This window comes from Phacochoerus africanus, chromosome 10, assembly GCF_016906955.1.
Source record: "Phacochoerus africanus isolate WHEZ1 chromosome 10, ROS_Pafr_v1, whole genome shotgun sequence".
In the NCBI taxonomy this organism is placed as follows: domain Eukaryota; kingdom Metazoa; phylum Chordata; class Mammalia; order Artiodactyla; family Suidae; genus Phacochoerus; species Phacochoerus africanus.
The window spans coordinates 53,538,193-53,563,097 of NC_062553.1; the positions used below are offsets into that span (position 1 = coordinate 53,538,193).

General features: G+C 39.9%; 1 protein-coding gene across 1 annotated transcript in view; it reads left to right on the top strand.

Moving 5' to 3' along the window:
• Window positions 1-6,589: 6,589 nt before the first annotated feature.
• Window positions 6,590-24,905, top strand: part of APELA (apelin receptor early endogenous ligand) — a 33,615-nt gene continuing 15,299 nt past the window's right edge. Inside the window, exons 1-2 of the mRNA XM_047799513.1 lie at window positions 6,590-6,828; window positions 8,026-8,115. Of these exons, the coding sequence (XP_047655469.1) occupies window positions 6,753-6,828; window positions 8,026-8,114 (165 nt within the window). The 5' untranslated portion in view covers window positions 6,590-6,752 and the 3' untranslated portion in view covers window position 8,115. The remainder of the gene's footprint in view (window positions 6,829-8,025; window positions 8,116-24,905) is intronic.

The following is a 24,905-nucleotide window of genomic DNA, read 5'->3' on the forward strand; positions in this document are numbered from 1 at the left end:
ACTGAAAGGATGAAATGCTTGGAAATTGATCAACGATTGCTGTACTTTGTCAACCATCCCCTAGTTAGCACACTACCACCTGAGGGGTCAATATGAGACATGCATGCTCTGGGCTTATGCTTTTCTTCCTCATAAAATGGAACAAAATCCCCACATATGTTCACTTCATATTTATTAAATGGATTAATGAAGCCTCTTACATTTTCAGTCAAAGGAAATTGAAGTAGAGCCAAAAGTTAGGGTTTCAGAGGACTTAAGGATCTGTAAATGTAAAGACTAAATAACTCACATTTTAAGTGAAGGATCTGATAAAATGACTTGACCAAAGCTATGTGACTTAGTGACAGGAGCCAGGACTAAAAATGCAAGTTGCCTGACTCCTATGGTCATGCTGTTTCCATCACAACAAATTACCTTCGGATTTTGGTGATGAACCAAATCATCACAAGCCAAGAGTCAAACATTCAGTTTCTGTTTCACCAGTTTAAACTCTAGACCATTCAAGTCCTGTGGTTCAAAAGACACTCAAGATTCCATGACTATCTCAGTCTTAAATATGGCCTTAAAGAATTCCAATGCAAGATTTACTAGCAGCTTTATATCATATACAATTCACCCAATAAACAATAATCATAGTCTAGGAATCACTGGATTTATTATGAAAATTCTGGAGACAGTTTTTGATAAAAATAAGCATAAAACGAGGTTATAATTTGGGGTAAAGAAGATAAATCCAAGATATCTCATTGATTTTTTTTTTGTCTTTCTTTTTGTCTTTTTAGGGACACACCTGCGACATTATGGAGGTTCCCAGGCTAGGGGTCTAATTGGAGCTGTTGCTGCTGGCTTGCACCAGACCACAGCAACGCCAGATCCAAGCCGCTTCTGTAACCTACACCACAGCTCATGGCAACACCAGATCCTTAACCTACTGAGTAAGGCCAGGGATTGAACCTGCAAGCTCATGGTTCTGAGTTGGATTTGTTTACTATGCGCCACAATGGGAACTCTATCACTGATTTTTTAAAAGAGAGAAATATTACAAAGTATTGAATGATTTTTACCTGATTCATTCATTAGAAAAATATGTAAAGGTCACCAATATTCCTATTTAATGTACCTCCATGACAAGTTTTCTTAATGCCATTTGGCCAATCACTTTAACCCAGTAGCCTGGGTAAGAAAGAGTCACCACAAGGGAGGGGTCTGGACATCTCACATATGTTGCTACCTTGATTATTTCTGTACTTGTTATCATTGAGAGTCTACTGTAACCCTGACCACGCTATTTTTTTTTTTCTAATTTGCCAGGGGTATGAGGGCTAAAAAGATATCCATACTCTCAAAAGTGTGTGCCTTTTTTGGAATTTTGGTTTCTTGTGAAAATATGTGTTTTGGCTCAGATATTAGCTTGATGCAGCATTTATGATCAGTAATGTTTTTTCAACTAGTGCATATGCCCAAGAAGATCCTGGGAAAATTTCTGAGTGAGCATTTTACCGAGTAAATGTTTTAGCACAGTCAATATTCTAATTTTATCCATTTGTAATCTCTAACATGTCTAATTCACTATGGCCTCAAAGCAGGGAGAATGCCAATTTTGCTCTCATATTTTTGCAAAGCCAATACCTTTTTATTGATAATGATTCTGTTGTCTATAACTCCGGTTGTCAGTTTCTTCTTCATTGTTAATTTGGGACCCAAGAATGATTGTAGAGAATGAAAAGCAGCCTCAGAGAACTAATGAAGTGAATGGAAACTAAACACATGGGATCGGGTCTAGACCCCAAAGTGGTCAAAATGGGACCAAGGAGCAACAGAAAAATGTATAATGAAACCAGAAGTCAGTCAATGTGTTCATGTGAAGTCCAGAGGGTCAGAAAGCTTAGAGATTGAGGACGTGGAAAGCCAGGGGAAACCCAAGGGAAGCCAGGCCTTGGGCAGATAACCGAAGTCAGAGCAAGGTTAGGAAGGGGCAGTCAACACCATCCAGGCAACCAGGAGGCAAAGAGGAAATCAGGCCATAGTCTGTCTCTGCCAGGCTTGGTTATTAATGAGCCCACCTCTGGGCAGGAGCTAAACCCACCACAAACAGAGACAGGTATTAAACCAGAAACCAAGAGCAGAACCTAAGAGTACTAGGGTGTGCTTTACTAAGAAACTGAGTGGAATTTTATGCAACAATATTTCAGATAAGGAAGCTATGACAATGAAGCAAACATAAAATGTCCAACCCTCATGGAGTTTACATTTTATAGAGGTAGATAAGTCACAGGCTATGGACCATAGTTACAGAACACAAATTTTCAGGCTTGAAAGGTAACCTAGTCTTTGTTCTTGTCTAGGTCAAGTTCCATAAACAGCTATCCTAATGAATAAATAGCCATGGTTCTAATTAATTCCTGAACTGGACTTTTTTCCCCCTTTTTCACCTTTTCTAGGTAAATTTTTTTACATATTCCTTTTCTTTATTCCTATATTCACTTCCAGAGTCATACTAGTTTTAAGTTCTCACTCACTCATTTTTGTTTGTTTTTGTTTTTTTGGCCATGCCCATGGTATGTGGAAGTGCCCTCTGGCCAGAGATCAAACCTGGGACATAGTAGTGACAACACCAGACTTTTAACCAGCTAAGCCACTGGGAAACTCCCAGCACCCATTCATTTTTTTTTTTCCCTAGGGCCGCACCCGCGGCACATGGAGGTTCCCAGGCTAGGGGTCGAATTGGAGCTATAGCCTCCAGCCTACACCACAGCTCACAGCAACGCCGGATCCTTAACCCACTGAGCAAGGCCAGGGGTCGAACCCACAACCTCATGGTTCTTAGTCGGATTCGTTAACCACTGAGCCACGACAGGAACTCCCATTCATTTTTTAATATCTCATGATTTTCATACTCAATTCAAATTGATATGAATTCAATATTTCTAGGCTCCACAGAAGACATCAAAAGGAGAAAGGGCAAGTGTCAAGGAGTTTTTATTTCTGCAGGAGTCCATACACCCTCAAGAAACTGTCAGGATGAATGTGTAATGGTCCACAAGAGAGGCATACAGCCTTGGTGGTGAAAAGGCCATGATAACAAGACATTTTCCAGATTCCCAGAACAGAACTGAAATCACTTTCAGTTGGCAAGAGTTAGGAAATGCTTGTAGAGGAAATCTAATGAATTTATACGAAAATTATATTAAATTTGATAAAATTTAATGAGTAAACATTAAATACAAGAGTAGAATCTTTGATTCTTCATTTTATCCCTAGTACCTGGAACCAGAGCTTGGAACATGGTAGCCAATTTAAGTCCTCAGCAAATACCTGTTGAACTGATTTGGAATGATTGGGTTAAATCCTGAACATCTAGTAGGATCTCAGTTAAGTAAAGTTTGGACTAACAGAGCAGGTCTTTTCAAAGAAAAGAAACACAGAACATGAGCATAAATAAGAGATGTGAGAAGAGCAAGCCTAATTTGGATGTTTTGAAGTATTCACAGAAAAGTGACTTATTGATGCTGTGGACTCACGATCCACAGAAATGCCAGGTCAATTGTCACTGTCCTTTAGTGTCTAGCATTTCAGTTTTCTCATCAACTTTATATACTATTTCACTGTACTACAGAAACCAACTTCTTTTTTTGTTCTTTTTTGTCCACACCTGTACCACGCAGAAGTTCTCACAGGCCAGGGATCGAAACCACATCACAGCAGCAGCCTGGGCTGTTGCAGTAAAAATGCTGGATCCTTACCCTGCTGTGCCACAAGGGAACTCCCAGAAAACATCTTCTTAATCATCATCATCAACTTCTTCCTTGTTTTTAGAAAGAATAAAGAATAATTTTTTTTTTTCCTTTTCTAGGGCCGCACCCGCGGCATATGGAGGTTCCCAGGCTAGGGATCTAATCAGAGCTGTAGCTGCCAGCCTACGCCAGAGCCACAGCAATGAGGGATCCAAGCCATGTCTGTGACTTACACCACAGCTCAGGGCAACACTGGATCCTTAACCCACTGAGCAAGGCCGGGGATTGAACCCGAAACCTCATGGTTCCTACTTGGATTTGTTTCGGCTACACCACGATGGGAACTCCTATTTATATATTTTAAAATTATTCTTTATTGGGAGTTCCTGTAATGGCTTAGTGGTTAACGAATCCAACTAGAAACCATAAGGTTTCGGGTTCGATCCCTGGCCTCATTCAGTGGGTTAAGGATCCAGTGTTGCTGTGAGCTGTGGTGTAGGTCGCAGATGTGACTCGGATCCTGTCCTGCGTTGCTGTGGCTGTGGTGCAGGCTGGCAGCTGTAGCTCAAATTCAACCCTGAGCCTGGGAACCTCCATATGCCACAGATATGACTCTAAAAAGCAAAAATTAATGGAATAGAATAGAATAGAATAGAATAGAATAGAATAGAATAGATAATGTCAACTTTCATAAATGCAATATGTTATCTCACTAAACCCTTGTAACTATTTCAGGTGGAATACAGGGTATTTTATCTCATTTTTTTTCTCTTTTTATGGCTGCATCTGTGGCATATGGAAGTTCCCGGGCTAAGGGCTGAATCAGAGCTGCAGCTCCCGGCCTACGCAATAGCCAAGGCAACACTGGATCTGGGCTCTATCTGTAACCTACACCAAAGCTTGTGGCAACACTAGATCCTTAACCAACTGAGCGAGGCCAGGGAATAAACTCGCATCCTCATGAATCTAGTCGAGTTCTTAACCTGCTGAACCACAGTAAGAACTTCCATTTTATCTCACTTTTTTAAATGACAAAATTATGTTTAAACTGGTTACATAACTTAAATATAGCACTTCTCTGTATGCTGACTGAGGAGATAATCTTCCCAGTACTTTCTTGTATTAGCCATTTTCTAGGAGTTCATTGTTGATCGGCTGGAAATGAAATATGGAAATTTTAATCGGTATATGCAGTTTGTAGTAGCCACTATCTCACCCCAGAGAAAGCTCACGAATACTCTGAATGGACTTAAGATTTGGCCTGGAGTTGTACTGTAAACTATCAGTCTCCAGGTGGTTTGCTGGACTAAATGCTCACCTCTGTCAGCTTGCAGATCCCAGTGTGCTGTACTGGAAGCTTTCAGGCAGATGTGTCAACTCCAACAGTCCCTCCCTTTGCTGTTCTTAAGCACTTTTAAACCACAAGTCCACACTCTTGTTTTCAGTTGATGTCATGGAGTGGTGCCCAAATATAGCACGGCAACATAGTGCCCCTTAACCCCAAGCTTCCAGTCAGATGGGCAAATATTCTCAGGATTTTAAGAAAGTGATTTTAAGAATTTCTGTATGTTCTGGCCTGTTATAAAGTGCATGCATATGCTTCTTACAGACTGATATCTAAGATCAAGCAAATTAGACTTTCCTTTGTGGCTCAGCGGTGACGAACCCGACTGGTACCCATGAGGATATGTGTTCATTCCCTGCCCTTGCTCAGTGGGTTAAGGATCCGACATTGCTGTAAGCTGTGGTGTAGATTGCAGACGTGGCTCAGATCTGGCGTTGCTGTGGCTATGGCCTAGGCCAGAAGCTACAGCTTTGACTCAACCCCTAGCCTGGGAATTTGCATATGCTACAGGTGTGACCTTAAACACACACACACACACACACACACACACACACACACGCAAGCAAATTATGCATTAATTTCAAACCTCAATGTCCTGTACCAACTGCCTGAATCTAGAGAAACATAATGCAATACAATTCCTGGCAACTCACAATTTGCCTACTCTTTAGATTTGGTATTTTGTCTCTACATATATTTGAGTGTATCTATACTACTGTTTCAGTTGACTTTATAGTAGGTACTGGCTTCTTCATTTGTAACAGCTACCTATGACAGGCAAGGAAGCACTTAACAAGATGTCTTGGAGCGTGTGTGAAGATAACACATGATTGCCTTTGTCTTCTGGGCTCATCCCAAGAGGAGCTGGGAGGTCCTTTCTTCACCCCTCATTTCTGCATGGGAGATGTACCAGCCACCCTATATAAATTTTTTAACAGAACACAGATTCTAGGAATCTGTGGCTTACCCCAACTTCCTTTTTTTAAAACCCTGGATATACTGCAGATGAAAATTATCTCCATTATCTTAGAGGCTGCACTTTACAAAATATAAATATATACAGTTTGGAGATTTATTTCAGAACATTCTAAATGCCAGGAATGTTTAATGAGTAAACCCACGTAACAAGCAGTTTAGAGATTTGGGGAAAAAAGTCACCACTTTGCAGTAGGTTTGGAAAGGAGGAAGACTTGGCCACATGTTCAGGCCACAAAGCATTTGGCAGTCTGAGTTAGCGCTCCAGAATTCCTTCTGAAAAGGACAAGGGACTTCCTGTCATTCCGCTGGGTTTCTGCATGTGGGACCAGCGTGGACGATGTAAATTGTAAACAGATGTAAATGGAGAGGAAGGAGGCAGCTCCACTCGGGGCTGATCAGCCTCCCCCATGGGAGCTGGGGGCCGAACTCCCACCCGGTCTGTTCCGAGATGGCTCAGCTCATTGCACGTATTTACTTATGGAAATCAAGGGGCGGGACGGGCGGGAGCGGGTGGAGGAGGGGTCTGAGACTGGCCCGAGGCCACAGTCACTCGTGCGCGGTGACCATCAACCTCCTGAGCGCAGCAGCTGCCGGCCGAGGTCTATCCTTAGCATGAGAGGAGGGTCCCGGGGCACCGCGGACCATTCAGACTGCGACCTCGTGGGCTGTCTCACCTACTGCAGTGTGGCAGAAAGATGAGGTTTCGACAGTTCTTTTTAGTATTTTTTATTTTTATGATGAATCTTCTACTTATCTGCGGACAGAGACCAGGTAGGACTTATGACCATTTGTAATGAGTAACTTGTTTTTATGTCTGTTTGTGCCTGGGCCTCACACCATGACTGTTTCTGTTGAAAATCTCCTAGGTTTGCTTTGGGGTGTTGGGGTAGACGTGTAGGATTTCACAAGTATGCTCTTTATTTTGTGAGGTATGTTATTCGGCTATTTTAAAATAATAGCTGGATTTTCAAATGATGATAAATATTTTACCACTATGTTTCTAAATTCAAAGAAAATTGATCCCAAGGCTATTACAGATATGTTGTCCTTATAAGTAAAAGGATAGCTGTTATTTCTAGATATATAGTTAGATGTGTCACTTTAAAAAGTGCGATTTTTAATGTTGTGTTTATAGAGCCAAAAGAAGTCAAAGTACGTATAGTCGAGATAAATATTTATCTACTTGACATATTTTTCAAAGAATGTATTAGCTGTGTTGTTCTTAACAGGAATCTAGTAAAGTTATCCTAAAGTACTTTTACTTCAAAACCAAATATGTAAGATTTCAAAGCACTGGCAAGTGAAAAAAAAAAAATTTGGAAGTTTTCTCACTAAGGGAAAAAGCCAGCCCAAATTTAAATAGAAAGGTGACAACATTTATATACAAATATGTTAGATAATTCCCTTGATAATATAGTTCTCCATTTAGAACAGAAAATGGTGCATAACTTGTTAAATATTCAGTCTCTACCTTTAAATTAATCAGACGTTTGATCATTGAGATTATTTCAAATGAAGGCTCCTGGTCTGCCTTTTTTTTTACATAAATAAGAAAAGTTTCAAATTAGCAACTCTTTAAGCAGCTGATGCCTTCTAACTGTTTATAGCAATGGCTATTCAAACTGTTTCCCCTCTCAAAACACGGAACAACTTGGAAAATATTCTTGTAAAATACTTGTGATTAATTCAGTGCATAAAATGAAAACTCCAAGAGCATTTAGGAAGTAGTCATGTAGGAGAAAAATTTTACCAGTAGATCCTGCCATCCATGTGAACTGTTAGGGCTATAGATCCCACCACACATGTGAACTGTTAAGAATACCTGGCACACATTTGCATCTTGTGGGTTTTTAATATCATAATCACATCTGAACAAATAGCAAATAATCACAGTATAATTTGGGTCCCATTCTCCAGGTTAAACAACTCATTTATGTAATGCTCCTAATATTTCCTTTTTCCCCTCAGCTAATTTGGCAGTAAGAAGAAAGTTGCACAGACACAACTGTCTTCAGAGGAGGTGCATGCCTCTCCATTCACGGGTGCCTTTCCCCTGAGGTATTTCTTTTTTATACTTTGCTTTTTAGGGCTACACCCAAGACACATGGAAGTTCCCAGCCAGGGGTTGAACTGGAGCTGCAGCTGCCAGCCTATACCGCAGCCACAGCAACACGAGATGTGAACCATGTCTGTGACCTACACCACAGTTTACCCAGATCCTTAACCCACTGAGCAAGGCCAGGAATCTAACACTAATCCTCATGGATACTAGTTAGGTTCTTAACCTGCTGAGCCACAATGGGGAACTCCCCCCTGAGGTACTTCTGATAGAAAATAGTTTTACTCTGTGTAGGGAGTGTTTTAGATTAGATATACTTGAGAATGTTTATTTACATTTTGAGTATGTGATAATGACATTGCAGTGATGTCAGTTTAAGGAATGCATACTAACAGTCTGCATACTAACGGTGAAATGAAATGATGTTTGGGAATTGTTTTATTTTACTTTATTTTATTTTAGTCTTTTTAGGACCGCACCCACGGCATATGGAGGTTCCCAGGCTAGGGGTCTAATCAAAGATGTAGCCACCGGCCTATGCCAGAGCCACACGAGATCCGAGCCAGGTCTTTGACCTACCCCACAGCTCATGGCAACACCGGATCCTTAACCCACTGAGCCAGGCCAGGGATTGAACCCACAACCTCATGATTCCTAGTCAGATTCGTTAACCACTGAGCCACAAGGGGAATTCCAGGAAATTGTTTTAATCATCTAATAGGATATATGAAGAACATGTACAAAAATCTTGATTGTTGAATCTGAGTGATAGTTATAAGGAAATTAATACTGCTGTGTGTGTTTAAGAATTTTCATAATGAAAAAAATCGGGTACCAGGGGAATTTAATTATAAAGGTATCTTTAAACATGTGTTTTGAAAAACTCCGTATGTTATCCAGAAAAAGCACATTTCCCTTTAAGGCCACTGTGTGCTTGAAAGCATCTGGACACATTTGCCCAACAAGGCCAAATCGTTGATGTATTAGCCTTAGTACTTAGCAGTTTATTATTCCTGAGGATGTTTCTTTCAATATACAAAATCACTGTAAAATTAATGACATGACAGTTTTCCAGCTTCACTAATAGTCTTGATGGTTGCGTCTTTAAGCATAAATTTGGGGAAAAATATTGTCCTCCCTCCTTTTTTTTGCATTCATGGAAAAAGCCATGACTGTACACCACCACCAGCATCAGTAAAACTGCTTGAATCAATTAACTGCCCGAGTTTAAGTTACTTCATACTAAAAAATAAGGAACTTGACATTCCATTGTAATTATTTTAAGCTCTTTAATTCATATGAAATGTATCTTTTTTTAAAAATGTCATAGAAATATTCCTCAGCTGGTTAACATAACACAGGCAATTGCTGAATTAGCCTATTCAGTTGGCCTGTGGACTGGAGTAATAGTGGCACTATACATTCAAAGGAAAGAATGGTGGCTGTGCCTGGCGTTTAATATGTGCTTTTCAAAGCAATGAGTACCCTATAGTAGGATGTTAAATAAAGGAAGAGTCTTTCAGTAATAAGCGTTTATCAGGAAGACTGAGACAAAAAGCCATGTTCTCTATGCCTGTGTCTGTAACAAATTACTCTCTGCTATCAAAGTATGAAAAATAAATTTGGTGGAGGGTTCCAGAGAGTTGCAATAGGAAGGAAGTTCCTGAGAAGCCAATTAATAGGGACTAAACCATGCCTTAAAAGGATTTGCTATATTATTAGAAAAATCCTTTGGTGTGTGTTGATAATGCATTTCAGTTCCTCATGTAAACAGTGGTCAAGTCTGTGCCTAGGAGGAGTGAGAAGTTCAAGATTTTTCCAGCACTCCTCCACAGATAACAAAGAGGCACCATTCGCAGTAGGAAGGGAATTCCTGCATATGCCGGAACAAAGCCCTTAGTCAGCCACAGATTATATTGGTTTTCTCCACAAACCACCTGCCATAAATACTAGGGCTGCAAGTAAACAAGATAGAGAGGTGAAATTTGAATTATCAAAGTTAAGGAAAAATTTGACCTATAAACCAAATTTGTAAACCAAAGCGTAACTTCAGTCAAAGCCATATAAACCATTTAATAATAGCAGTCCTTTACAAAAGTTGGGTAAGCCTTTTAAAGAACTGCTCAGGTTACAGCATCCATTTTCTCAGTGTTTAGACTAGCCCTGCATTCCAGCTCCAGTACTTTGAAGAATGTGTAAAAGTCACATTTTGGAATCCAGCAGGAGTGTAACAGCCAGTGCCAGATACACATCAAGATCACTTTCCTAGGAGGCAGCCCCAAACTGCAGCTATTTAGGTCCTTTGTATTTCCTTTTGAATTTTAGAATTAGTTGTTATTTATAGAGCTGTTGCTTTAAATGAGTTTGTAATACAAAATGTAAAGAGGAAATAAACATTTAAATTAATACTTAAGAAAAAAAAAAAAAAGATAACTTCCCAAGCTTTTGTTCAACCAGTGCTTTAATCAGTGTTCTCTGCGAGTCTGAGAGCATGATTGGCACTGTCCTAGATACTTGCACACTTGTTTTGTGTCTTGCAACCAAAGCACCTTGATGCCTGGATAAATGCGCTGTAGACGCAGGTGGTGGCCCTCGGAAGAGGCTGAACCTCCGGTTTGGTTCGTATATCCCCCTGGGTTTTCCACATGTTTTATGTAAAATCACATGTCCTGACCTGATCCAGTTAGGAGGGCTGTAAAAGGATGGGTCAGGTAACGTGACATGGAGGGGTGTGGACTCGTAGCTCACTTGATACCAAAGCCTATAACCTTTCCTCTGTCATTTTCCCCCTCCCTCCCACCCCATACCCCACACCCAGGAGTCTGCCTCAAATATACCCAGTGAGATTTCCCAACAGTCCAGGTGGTGCAGTAGAACATCCATGCTGTATAAAATTTATTTCCTGGATACTTATTTTTCCCCCCTTAGAAACATTTTGACACCACCTTCAGCCCTAAGTCAGTGAGAGTGAAGGAAACTAAAGGCGTGCCAGAAAGTCCAAGCCTACAGGTGGATGTGAGAGCTAAGGAGTGGAGACCAGGTGTCCTCTTCACACAGCACAGTTTGACTGCAGACCTGCTTTTATTGATACATATGTGACCTGGGTTAACTACGCACTGTCAACACATGCTCTTTTCAGCTTTTTATTTTTATTTTTTAATTTTTTTTTCTGTTGTTTGTCTTTTTAGGGCTGTACCCATGGCCTATGGAGGTTCCCAGGCTAGGGGTCTAATCAGAGTCGTAGCTGCTGGCTTATGCCACAGCCACAGCCACAGCCACGCCCGGTCTGAGCTGTCTGTGACCTACACCACCGCTCCTGGCAATGCCAATTCCTTAACCCACTGATGGAGGCCAGAGATGGAACCTGAAACCTCATCATTCCTAGTTGGATTCGTTTCCGCTGTGCCAAGTTGGGAACTCCTCTTTCCAGCTTTTTAATAGTCATTATAGTACATGTTCATGGCATGACATCTTCCCTGACAGTCTGGAAGAATGTGAAGTCTGAAGTGTCCCTCCACCCCCCTCCCTCGCCCCTTTGCCCACTTTCCTTTCCCAAAAGTAATGGCAATGGAAATGTTTTTGCTGAAGGTACTTTTTTTTTTTTTGCTTTTTAAGGCCAAACCCTCGGTATATGGAAGTTCCCAAGCTAGGGGGCAAATTGGAGCTCCAGCTGCCAGCCTACACCACAGCCACAGCAACGTGGGATCCAAGCCACGTGTGCGTCTGCGATGTACAGGCAATGCTGAATCCCCTAACCCACTGAATGAGGCCAGGGATCAAACACGCATCCTCATGAGCCACAGCGGACACTCCGGACACTCCGGTAAAGGTACCTTTTAATACAGTAATTTAAGTTGAGTCCAGCTAATACCCTCATCATTCTTGATTCTCATTCAAATGAGCTTCTACTTCTCTATTTTCTGCCTTATTCTTACTCCCTTAAAGTCAGGGGCTTCTGAGCCCTCTGATCAAAACCTCCACCCTCCTGCCTGCACACTGTTTCTGCTCTGTCCTAGTGCCCTGGATTCTGTCCTAGCACCGTGTCCTCCGCACTTCATCTGCCCCCTTCGCTTAAGGGAAAGCTACGTCCGCCTTCAGCACAGCATCTCCACTAGAGGAGAGCCTTTCCTCTCAGTGACAGCAGGGCTGTCTGCGAAAGATTCTTCTTACTTTGAGGCAACTCTGATTCCCAGGCAGCTAGACTTCAAACCTTTAATGACTTCCAGTTTCCTTAAACTTTTAAACCTCATTATCCAAACTCATAGCAAGAGAGAAATTCCTCTTCCCAGAGAAAATGGAGATGATCAAGCTTCAAAATCAGACCCTGCCCTTCAATTGCAGACATCCATGTCAGCAGCACTTCTATTTTCCCTCCCTAGTCTTTCATTAAGAGAGTCCTCCCGTGGGTATTGCTAACGTCTCCACGCCTCTGGAACCTTGATCCAATTACTACTCCCTTTCTTCCTCACAATATTCTGTATATCAAAACAGATGTAGTTCACATTTTAAAAAAGAAAAGAGTTAGACCCTTGACCCCATAGTGCTCTCTGGTGACCAGCCATGTCCTTCCCCGCACAGCCACATTTCTTGAAAAAGTGGCTGTTTCCTTTCTTCCCATCTATTTTTGTTTTTTTTACCCTTTTTATTTATTTATTTTTGGCATTTTAGGGCAGAGCCTGCGACATATGGAAGTTCCCAGGCTAAGGGTCTAATCAGGGCTAGAGCTGCCAGCCTATACCACAGCCTCAGCAATGTGGAATCCTCAACCCACTGAGCAAGGCCAGGGATTGAACTCAAGTCCTCATGGATACTAGTCAGGTTTGTAACCCACTGAGTCACACCGGGAACTCCTCCTCCCATCTATTTTTAACACCCTGCTCCCCCCTGAATTCTGAGAAAGGTCCCTAGTGACCTCCTTCTTAAATTCTGTCAACACATCAGCTGTCTCTGGGAGTCAGATCATGGAATTAATTTTCCTTGGTTTTAGTGCTACTGTCCTCCCTTCTGACCACCTCTGGAGTAAATCACTTTTCTTCTTTTCAGGACCTGTGCAGGCATCCAGCTGCCTTGCAGGTTCCTGGAGCCCATGGCCATAGTGTCATGGCTCATCCCTGCCATGGTTTCTGCACAGCCATTCCTGTAACTCAGCTCTGGGCTCCAGTACCACAGATGTCATCAGGAAGGACTTCCCTGATGATCCTGTTTGTAAAAAGCAGTACCAGGAGTTCCTGTTGTGGTGCAGCAGAAACGAATCCAACTAGTATCCATGAGAATGCAGGTTTGATCGGTGGCCTAGCTCAGTGGATCAGGGATCCGGCTTTGTGGTGAGCTGTAGTATAGGTTACAGACATGGCTAGGATCACCCATTGCTGTGGTACAGTCTGGCAGCTGTGGCCCTGACTCAACCCCTAGCCTGGGAATTTCCATATGCCACGAGTGCAGCCCTAAAAAGCAAAAAAAAAAAAAAAAAAGTAATAAATACATAAATGAATGAATGAATAAATAAAAATTAAAAAAAAAAAAAACAGAAGAAGGAGATTCCTGGTCACAAGGCTTCTGGGAGTAACGTTAGAATGTCCATTTGTCCATTTGTGTGTGACCTGACCCTGGGCATGCTCTTCCTTCCCATGAGGGGCTGGTGTCAGTTCAAGGCCCCATGAAGGCCACCCAACCACACAGAATGCATACCTGGCAGTGGTACTGTGGAATAGCTTAGCCAGACTCTCAGCAGTGGGTTGAGTTTATTTATCTTGGTATCATTAGCTGATAAAACTGCCTGGAATATAGCAGGCACTCCATAAATTTTGCTCAAAGAAATGACATGAAGCTTTTATTTATTATTTAGGATTTAAGAATTACTCTCATCAGGCTCCAGCGCACATTTTCGACTTGACTTCCTGGTACTAACTGCCAGGCTGAACTCATTGCTGGCCTCTCTGCTGGAGTGTTTCCCCTACTTTAACTCCCCAAGTTCAAACTCTGCTCCTGCCCCAGCTGCTCTTCAAACTCCATTTCTGGGTGAGGCCAACCCTGATTCAGTGAGTGTAAAATTATCTTCTATTCTTAACAAATCACTGCATCTCTATCAGTAGATTTTTAAAGCCATTTATCATATTCAAAGTTTATCAACATTGGAATGTGAGCTCCTTGAAGAAAAGAGGTGGCCCTAAAGTTTAGGCTCTAAACCTTTGTAGTGTGTGAATGTTCCTAAATTAATGAAGAAATAAAACTTTTCTATAAAGACCATGATGGCTTTCTCACTGTGGCGCAGAGGAATGAATCAGACTACTATCCATGAGGATGCAGTTCCATCCCTGGCCTTGCTCAGTGGGTCAGGGATCCGGCCTTGCTGTGAGCTGTGCAGTAGGTCAACAGCTGTAGCTCTGATTGGACTCCAGGGCTGGGAACTTCCAGATGCCTCGGGTGCGGTCCTAAAAAAAAAAAAAAGCAAGAAAAAAATAAAGACCATGATACCTTAATGATAATATGTATATAACATATTGAATATATAAAGAAATAAAATATAGCTATGTTTTATATATTATAATAAATGTATATCCCCCTATACAAAATATATATGTGATGGACTTAAGCCTAATTTGAGTTTTCTTCACTTTGGGAACGTATTTCTCATTGAAAAGTGTGTAATAATTTTTTTTTGCCAATATTTAGTGAAAGTAGCTGCTTTCTATCGTATTCAGAATCTAAAATATCTTTTTTTTTTTTTGTCTTTTCTAGGGCCCCTCCCACAGCACATGGAGGTCCCCAGACTAGGGGCCAAATCGGAGCTGTGGCCACTGGCCTATGCCACAGCCACAGCAATGTGGGATCCCCAACCAAGGCCAGGGATCAGACCCGCAACCTCATGGTTCCTAGTTGAATTCGTTAACCACTGAGCCATGACGGGAATTCCTAAAATATCTTTGTAGCATACATTTTTTTCTCAGTTATGTTTTCACATTGTTAAGTATTCATTTACCTGGTGATTTCAGGCTAACTTTATTACTACATAGCTCTAATGTATTTGAAGTATATATTATTCTTAGATAATAGCAAGAGACTATTGTTTTTTAGGTGATTTGAGCAAAACAAAATCATTTAACTTCTTCAATACATTTTACTCTTGGATGCATTTTTTTTTTTTTCAAATAGCGCTGTGGGGTGAATGCCACTATTTTCTCCACATTACCAATAATATCAAAATGTGAGAATTCTAACCTTCCTGATCTTAACAAAATATGTAAGCATCTATCACCAGAGACATTAAAAATCTTGTCAATGTATCTACAGTTCTGCAGAATAGTGCCAATTTATGATTCAAATCCTTGAGAGTTTGTTACCACTTAGAATATTTATAAGTATTTACAAGGAAAAATGCAAACCACTTATCTTCTGCTCTGCTTTGTTCAAATCTGCTGCGTTAAAGTTTTATTAGAAACCATGAGGGTGTGGGTTCTATCCCTGGTCTTGCTCAGTGGGTTAAGGATCTGGTGTTGCTGTGAGCTGTGGTATAGGTCGTAGACCTGGCTCAGATCCCGCGTTGCTATGACTCTGTTGTAGGCTGGCTGCTATACCTCCTATTGGACCCCTAGCCTGGAAACCTCCATATGCTGCAGGTGCAGCCCTAGAAAAGACAAAAAAAAGACAGAAAAAAAATTTATTAGAAAAGAAAAATTGGCAGAGTCCACCAGGCTTTTCCAAGGCCTCCTCCTTGGGTCTCAGACCCACACAGCAGGGTCATGCCAGGAGCTGGTCAGCCATGCCATGACTCCCATCCCATTAGGCCTTCCAGAGCACTGAGTGTTGCCTGGTCCCTTTCTCCTGCTGGGATCCTCTAATGCATTATTTCCATAATCGCCACCAGTATTACTAGTTCTCCTGCTGCTCTGTCTTCATCCCATTGTTCTAGAAGAATCCTTAAGTGCTGTTGGAGAACACACAAGAGGTCAGATTAGAGATGCTTTAAATTCTTCCATCCTAGACTATCCAACAGAAACTCCATTTGTGGGGTCACCTTCTGCCTTGTGCGCCACAGTAACTTTCTTTTTCGATTCACCTCAAATTTTAGACCCTTGTCTTAAAGCAGATGGCTTTGCCTCTTACCACAGAGAAAAGCCATCACATGGTGTATCCCTCAGCTTCCACGCATAAAACTAGAATCCCATCTAACCACCCCCCACTCTGCCCACACCCACCCTCCTCTTCCTCTGGGTGTCATCAAAGGCAAGACCCTTCCTCTGTCTGTGTGTGGTCCCCATCCCATCCCTCTTTCTCAGGAATCTCAAACCGAAACTTATGCCTTGTCTTTGCCCTCTTTGCCGTCTGGATCCTCAAGTCAGCATGGAGATTTAAATGCCAACAAGACTGTGCAGGAAAACAACATGCACACTCCCTAGTCAAGGGTCTCAAATGTTCTTCTGTCCTATTGTCTCCAATTCATTCTTTTCCATTCCCATTTCAACCTGCTTTAAATCTGTCTTGCACCTTATTTAAAGTAACCATCAATCATCTTCATTTTCTTAGTCTTCCCTCTGATTTCTCAGCAATATTTAGCTATTGACTGTTGAGTTTGTAAAAACTGACTGCTCAGTCTCCCCTGTAAATTCCAGGGTACCATATGTGTGTTTTTCTTCTAAGTTCTCAGCTCCAACCCTGACTCCTAGGCAGGCTTTATCTTTCTGGGGAGACTCATCATGGAGTTTCTCTCTACTTTCTCCTGCTCTGTCTCAGCCATTCCTTTGGCCTGAGTTACCCCTTTACATTGATTGATAACACCCTGCAGGAGGAAAGGAGACCATCTGAATGAGGACAAGCAAAGCCTATTTATTCAGAGCTTGCTGAAGTGAGGGAGTTGGCCACCATCACCTGTGTTTGACAAGAACCAAAGGCGGGTGGGGGGTGTGAACGCTCTTTGGGAAAAAAAAAGGAAACCTCAGGTATAATTTGATGGGAGAGTATTGGTCTGAGAAGGCTGGTGGTGGGTTTCCTGGAAGTGAGGCTTCCTGTGTGACTGGTTTGGCAAACAAGTATGACTTTCTCTGGACAGACTTGAACTAGAATTAAGGGAAGGTGGGGCAAATATTAGGGCAGCTGACACTTATTGACCAAAATTTCACCATGTTAGGCCAATTGTTGCAGAGGTTGTTGTTGGCCTCCCAGACTAATTATGGCAGAGTTGGGGGATCAAAATTCTATTGTAATATATGCAATATATTACATGGCCTGGCCATGATCCATTTGTAAATTGAGTTTCCCAGCTCCAGACATGTTTCATCTTTAGTTCACCCCAGCCATGCCTAACTACTGCCTACCAACTCCCTTACATCCACTCTTGCTTCTCTTTATAGCTTCATACTGCTCTAATGCCTTTTAGTTATTGCCCTGCTCCTTGGATTAAGATGAAATTTTTAGTGTAACAAAACTGTGCATGATAAAGCACTTCTCTCTTTCCAAAACTCTCTAATTCACTGTGGCTATGTGTGAGCTTGTCACATTGATCCATTTCCCTTTATACTGCAGAGTTATTTTCTCTGCCTAGAAGCTAGGATTTTTTCTTTCCTTCACTTCACCAAGCTTTGTTTTTGTTTTTGTTTTTTAATTCTGACTCAATTAGGACTTTGAGCAAATATCACTGCGCGCGTGTGTGTGTGTGTGTGTGTGTGTGTGTGTGTGTGTACTTGCTAGCTACATATAAGATCTCTCATTACACAGCTCCAAAGTAACTTCGAGATGTGGCTTTGGAGCACTTTAGGTTTAACATTTTGTTTTTATCGAAATTGTGTTAGAGCTTTCAACTTCAAACTTATTCCCCACTTTTTCTCTAGTAGCAATGTTTTTACATATATAAAAATTTATATATATATTACATATACATATTCTTTAAACACATGTGGAATGCATTTATTACCCTGCCTCACTACAGTTGCCTTACTACTACTAAGATGTATTTATTCGTAAACATGGAGATAATCATTTTGCTTGGCTTTGAGTATTTCATTGTATGGGCATCTTAATTTGTTCAATTTGAATCTACTGATGGGTATTTATTTATTTTTATGCTGTTTTGAATAGTGGTGCGCTGAATATCTGAACACTTGTATACTTTCTTACAAAACATTTCTAGAAGTAAAATCACTAGGACATGCATATTTTTAATTTTTTTGAGATAAAATACATATTGCAAATAATTTACCCATTTAAGGTGTACATTTCAATGGCTTTGACTAGATTCATGTAGTTGTGCAGCCATCATCATAATCAATTTTAGATATTTTCATCACTCCATAAGAAAAAAAATCTATACCCATGAACAGGGCCTCCTCACATTTCCCCAACTCTTTAGTCCTAGACAACTACTAATCTACTTTCTGTCTCTATAGTTTTGCCTATTCTGGACATTTCATATGAATAGATTTACAATAATTTTTCTTTTGTAATTGGCTTTTCACTTAGCTTAATCTTTTCTAGAACCATCCATGTATAGGATGGATTTTTAAATTGCTGAATAAAATTCCATTGTATAAATGGAATACTACTCAGCCATAAAAAAGAATGACATAATGCCATTTGCAGCAACATGGATGGAACTAGAGAATCTCATACTGAGTGAAATGAGCCAGAAAGACAAAGACAAATACCATATGATATCACTTATAACTGGAATCTAATATCCAGCACAAATGAACATCTCCTCAGAAAAGAAAATCATGGACTTGGAGAAAAGACTTGTGGCTGCCTGATGGGAGGGGAAGGGAGTGGGAGGGATCAGGAGCTTGGACTTATCAGACACAACTTAGAATAGATATACAAGGAGATCCTGCTGAATAGCATTGGGAACTTTGTCTAGATACTCATGTTGCAACAGAACAAAGGGTGGGGGAAAAAATGTAATTGTAATGTATACATGTAAGGATAACCTGACCCCCTTGCTGTACAGTGGGAAAATAAAAAAAATTAAAAATAAAATAAAATAAAATAAACCTGAAACAAAACAAAACAAAACAAAACAAAAATCCATTGTATGGAAAAATTACATTTTGTTTATCCAGTCATCTATTGTTTCCACTATTTGGTCATTAGGAATAATTTTGCTGTGAATATTCGTGTACAAGTTTTTGTTTGAACATAAATTTTTAGTTCTCTTGGGTTTTTTTATACGCAGGAGCAAAATTTCTGGATTATATGGTTATTCCATGTTTAACTTACTGAGGAACCGCCAAACTAGTGTTCACAGTGATTGCAGCAATTTACATTCCCAAGAGCAATATATAAGGTTCCAATTTCTCTCCATCCTCAGCAGGGCCTGTTATGATAGCTATCCTAGTGGATGTGAAGTGGTATCTCATTGTGATTTTGATTTACATTTCCCTAATGATTAAAGATGTTGAGCATCTTTTCATGTACTCTTTGTCCATTTGTCTGTCTTCGTTGGGGAAATGTCTATCCAAATCCTTTCCCCATTTTTCTTTTCAGTTGACTGACTTGTCTTTTTATTGTTGAGTTGTAAAAGTTCTTTATATATTTTGAATGCATATTCCTTATCAGATAAATGATTTGCAAATTAGTTTCTTCCATTCTATTGGTTGTCCTTTCTTTTTTTATTACTCAATGATTTTTATTACATTTATAGTTGTACAACAGTCATCACAACCACATTTTATAGCATTTCCATCCCAAACCCTCAGTGCATCCTCCCACCCCCAACCTGTCTCATTTGGAAACCGTAAGTTTTTCAAAGTCCGTGACTCAGTATCTGTTCTGCAAAGAAATTCATTGTGTCCTTTTTATTTTTATTTTTATTTTATTTTATTTTTGTCTTTTTAGGGCTGCACTCATGGTATGTGGAGGTTCCCAGGCTAGGGGTCTAATTGGAGCTGTAGCCACCAGCCTACACCAGAGCCACAGCAATGCCAGATCTGAGCCACATCTACAACCTACACCACAGCTCACGGCACCGCTGGATCCTTAACCCACTGAGCAAGGCCAGGGATTGAACCGCAACCTCATGGTTCCTTTTCTGCAGCACCACGATGGGAACTCCCTTTTTTTAGATTTGATGTTGGTGTCTTATTGTCTGACTGAGTTCACTTAGCATGATAATTTCTAGGTCCACCAATGTTGCTAAAAATGCTGGTATTTCTTTCCTTTTAATGGCTGAGTAATTTTCCACTGTGTGTATGTACCACTTCTTTATCCACTTCTCTGTCGATGGACATTTAGGTTGTTTCCATGTCTTGGAATGCTGCATAAGAATGCTGCAATGAACATTGGAGTACATGTGTCTTTTTCAAGTCATGGTTTTCTCTGGATGCCCAGGAGTGGGATTGCTGGATCTAATGGTAGTTTTATTTTTAGTTTTCTGAAGACTCTCCATACTGTTTTCCACAGTAGTTGCACCAATTTACATTCACACCAACAGCATAATAGGGTTCCCTTTTTCTCCATACCCTCGCCAGCACTTTGTAGACTTTTTGATGATGGCCATTCTGGCTGGTGTAAGGTAGTACCTCAGAGTGGTTTTGATTTGCATTTCTCCAATAATGAATGATGTTGAACAACTTTTCGTGTGTTTTTTGACCATCTGTATGTCTTCTTTGGAGAACTATCTGTTTAGACCTTCTGCCCATTTGTTTGTTTTTTTGGGTTTGAGCTGCAGAATGTATTTATACATTTTAGAGATTAATCCTTTGTCAGTCGATTTCTTTGCAAAGATTTTCTCCCATTCTGTGGGTTGTCTTTTCGTTTTGTTTAGGGTTTTCTTTGCTGTGCAGAAACTTTTAAGTCCCATTTGTTTATTTTTAGTTTTTATTGTCATTACTCTAAGAGGTGGTCTGAGATGTTCCTGTAGTTTATGTTGTAGAGTGTTTGGCCTATGTTTTCCTCTAAGAGTTTGATAGTATCTGGTCTTATATCTAGGTCTTTAATCCATTTTGAGTTTATTTTTGTGTGTGGTGTTAGGGAGTGTTCTAAGTTCATTCTTTTACATGTGGCAGTCCAGTTTTCCCAGCACCACTTATTGAAGAGAATGTCTTTTTCCATTGTATATTCTTGCCTCCTTTGTCATAGATTGGTTGACTGTAGGTGCGTGGGTTTAATTCTGGGCTTTCTATCCTGTTCCACTGATCTATGTGTCTGTCTTCATGCCAGTACCATATGGGTTTTTTTGTTTGTTTGTTTGTTTGTTTTGTCTTTTTGCTATTTCTTGGGCCACTCCCGTGGCATGTGGAGATTCCCAGGCTAGGGGTCCAATCAGAGCTGTAGCCACTGGCCTACACCAGAGCCACAGCAACACAGGATCCGAGCCGCGTCTGCAACCTACACCACAGCTCACGGCAACGCTGGATCATTAACCCACTGAGCAAGGGCAGGGTCTGAACCCGCAACTTCATGGTTCCTAGTCGGATTCGTTAACCACTGTGCCACAACGGGAACTCCCATATGGTTTTGATGACTGTAGATTTGTAGTATAGTCTAAAGTCAGGGAGCCTGATTTCTCCAGCTCCATTTTTCTTTTTCAGGATGTCTTTGGCTATTTTGGGTTTTTTGTGTTTCCAAACAAACTTTAAAATATTTTGTTCAAGTTCTGTGAAAAATGTCCTTGGTAATTTGATAGGGATTGCATTGATTCTGTAGATTGCCTTGCATAGTATATAGTATAGTCATTTTGATAATATTGACTCTTCCCATCCGAGAGCATGGTATGTCTTTCCATCTATTTGTGTCCCCTTTGATTTCTTTAGTCAACATCTTATAGTTTTCAGAGTACAGGTCTTTTGTCTCTTTAGGGAGGTTTATTCCTAAGCATTTTATTCTTTTTGATGTGATGGTAAATGGGATTGCTTCCCTAAATTCTCTTTCTGATCTTTTGTTGTTAGTATATAGAAATGCAGTTGATTTCTGTGTATTAATTTTGTATCCTGTGACTTTGCCAAATTCATTGATGAACTCTAACAGTTTTCTGGTAGAGTCTTTAGGATTCTCTAGGTATAGTACCTTTCACTTTCTTGATATTGTTCTTTGATCACAAACATTTTTTAGTTTTGTTAAAGTCCGCTTTGTCTATTCTTTCTTTGATTGCTTATGCTTTAGATGTCATATTAAAACAACATTTACCAATCCAAGGTCAAAAATATTTACATTAATATTTCCTTCTAAGAGTTTTATAGTTTTGTCACTTATATTTATGTCTATGATCCTTTTTTTTTTTTTTTGGTCTTTTTGCTATTTCTTGGGCCGCTCCCGTGGCATATGGAGGTTCCTAGGCTAGGGGTCTAATCGGAGCTGTAGCCGCCAGCCTATGCCAGAGCCACAGATCCGAGCCACGTCTGCAACCTACACCACAGCTCAGGGCAACGCTGGATCGTTAACCCACTAAGCAAGGGCAGGGACCGAACCCACAACCTCATGGTTCCTAGTCGGATTCGTTAACCACTGCGCCACGACGGGAACTCCTATGATCCATTTTGAATGAAATTTTGTATATGGTATGAGGAAGGGGTTCACCTTCTTTTGCATGGGGATATCCAGTTATTCTAACACCATTTGTTGAAATCGCTATTCTTTCTCCCATTGAGAAAGCCTTGACAGCCTTGGCAATACTGTCAAAAATCTGTGGGCCACAAATATACAATCATTTACTTTTATTTCTGGATTCTCAGTTCTATTTCATTGATCTATTTATTAATTCTTGAACTAGTCCTATAACAATCCTATTGATTACTGTCATATGATAACAAGTTTTTAAATCAAGATGTGTGAGTCTCCCAATTTTATAGTTCTTCGAGATTGTTTTGATTATTTGGGTTCCTTTGAAATTCCACGTGAATTTTAATACCAGCTCGTCAATTTCTGCAACAAGCCAGGCGGAATTTGATTAGCATTTTGTTTAATCTGTAGATCAATATGTAAATATTTCCATCTTGATATTTAAGTTTTCCAATACACAAACATGGACCCTCGAATGACAGGGGCTTTAACTCTTCAAGTCTACTTAGATGGATTTTTTCCACTAAATAAGTACCACACTACTACACAATCTGTGGTTGATCAAATCTGTGGATGTGGAACCACAGATACAGAGGGCTGACTGTAAAGTTATATGTAGATTTTTAACTCCGTGAAAGATCAGTGCCCCTAATCTCCACATTGTTTAAAAGTCAACCATATTCTGATATAATTTAATTTATTTCAATGATGTTTTATACTTTTCAAAATTTTTATACTTCTTTTGTTTAAATTATTCCTAATATTTTAATCTTTCGATGCTATTGTAAATGGAACTTTCTTAATTTATATATTTGAATAATTCATTTGTAATATATATAACTGTAATTGATTTTTTGCTAGTGACTTTATATCCCATAACCTTAGTGAAATTATTAATTCTCATAGTGGGTTCCTTAGGATTTGCTACAAACGAGCTCATGTCATCTGCAAATAGGTTATTCCATTCTAATCTGTATATCTTTTACTCCTTTTCCTTGTCTAATTGCCCTAACTGAAACCTCTAGTACAATGTTGAATAGAAGTAGTGAGAACACTACTTTGTCTTATTCCTGATCTTAGATGGAAAGCATTCGATCTTTCATCCATAAGTATGATATTTGTTGTGGATCTCTGTAGATGTCCCATTCAGGCTTTAGTTTGTTGATGATTTTTATCATAAACCAAGGGTTGAGTTTTGTCAACTGTTTTTCTGTGTCTGTTGAGATTATCATGCATTTTTGTCCTTTATTCCATTGAAATCATCTATTACAGTGAATGATTTGGAGGTATTATACCAGTTTTGCATTCCCGGGATAAATCCCACTAGATAAAATTTTTATATATTGCTAGATTCAGTGTGCTAGTATTTTGTTGAGAATGTATGCATCTACATTGATACTGGTCTGGAGTAGTTTTCTTGTGGTGTCCTTTTCTAGTTTGGGTATCAGGGTAACACTGATTTTATAGAATGTGTTGGGATGTGCTTCCTTCTCTTCTCTATTTTGGAAGTGTTTGTGAAGGATTGATACTCTTTATTTAAACGTTTGGTAGCATTCACTAGTGAAGCTATCTGCCTAGGTCTTTTATTTGTCAGAAGATTTTTAATTGCTAATTCAATCTTTTTATTTGTTAAAGGCATATACAAATTTTTCTGTTTCTTCTTGAGCCAGTCTTGGAAGTTTCTGTCTTTCTAGGGAATCTGTGAATTTCTCAAATTTATTTTCTGTTGATTTCCAATATCATTCTGATGTTAAATCATCTATTTCTCATCTCAATGGTGTTATTTTTGCTTCTTGTCTTCTGGGGCTCTGGTTTTAGGTGTATAATGTATCTTCAAAATTGTTTTATCTTTCTGCATTGATCCTTTTTTTTTAAGTTTTTTATTACTCAAATGAATTTATCACATCTGTAGTTGTATAATGATCATAACAATCTGATTTCACAGGATTTCCACCCCACAGCCCAGGCGCATTTCATTGATCCTTTAATCAATATAAAATGTCTCTCTAATCATTTTTATCTTAAAATTTATTATATCTGACCTTAATATATCCACTTCAGCTCTCTTGTGTTTGCTGTTTGCATGTTATCTTTTTCTATCCTTTTATTTTATTTTATTTTATTCTATTTTTTGTCTTTTGTCCTTTTTTAGGGCTGCACCTGAGGCATTTTGAGGTTCCCAGGCTAGGGGTCTAATCAGAGCTATAGCTGCCAGCCTATGCCAGAGCAATAGCAACACCAGATCCAAGCCAGCCGTGTCTGCAACCTACACCACAGCTCACAGCAATGCCAGATCCTTAACCCA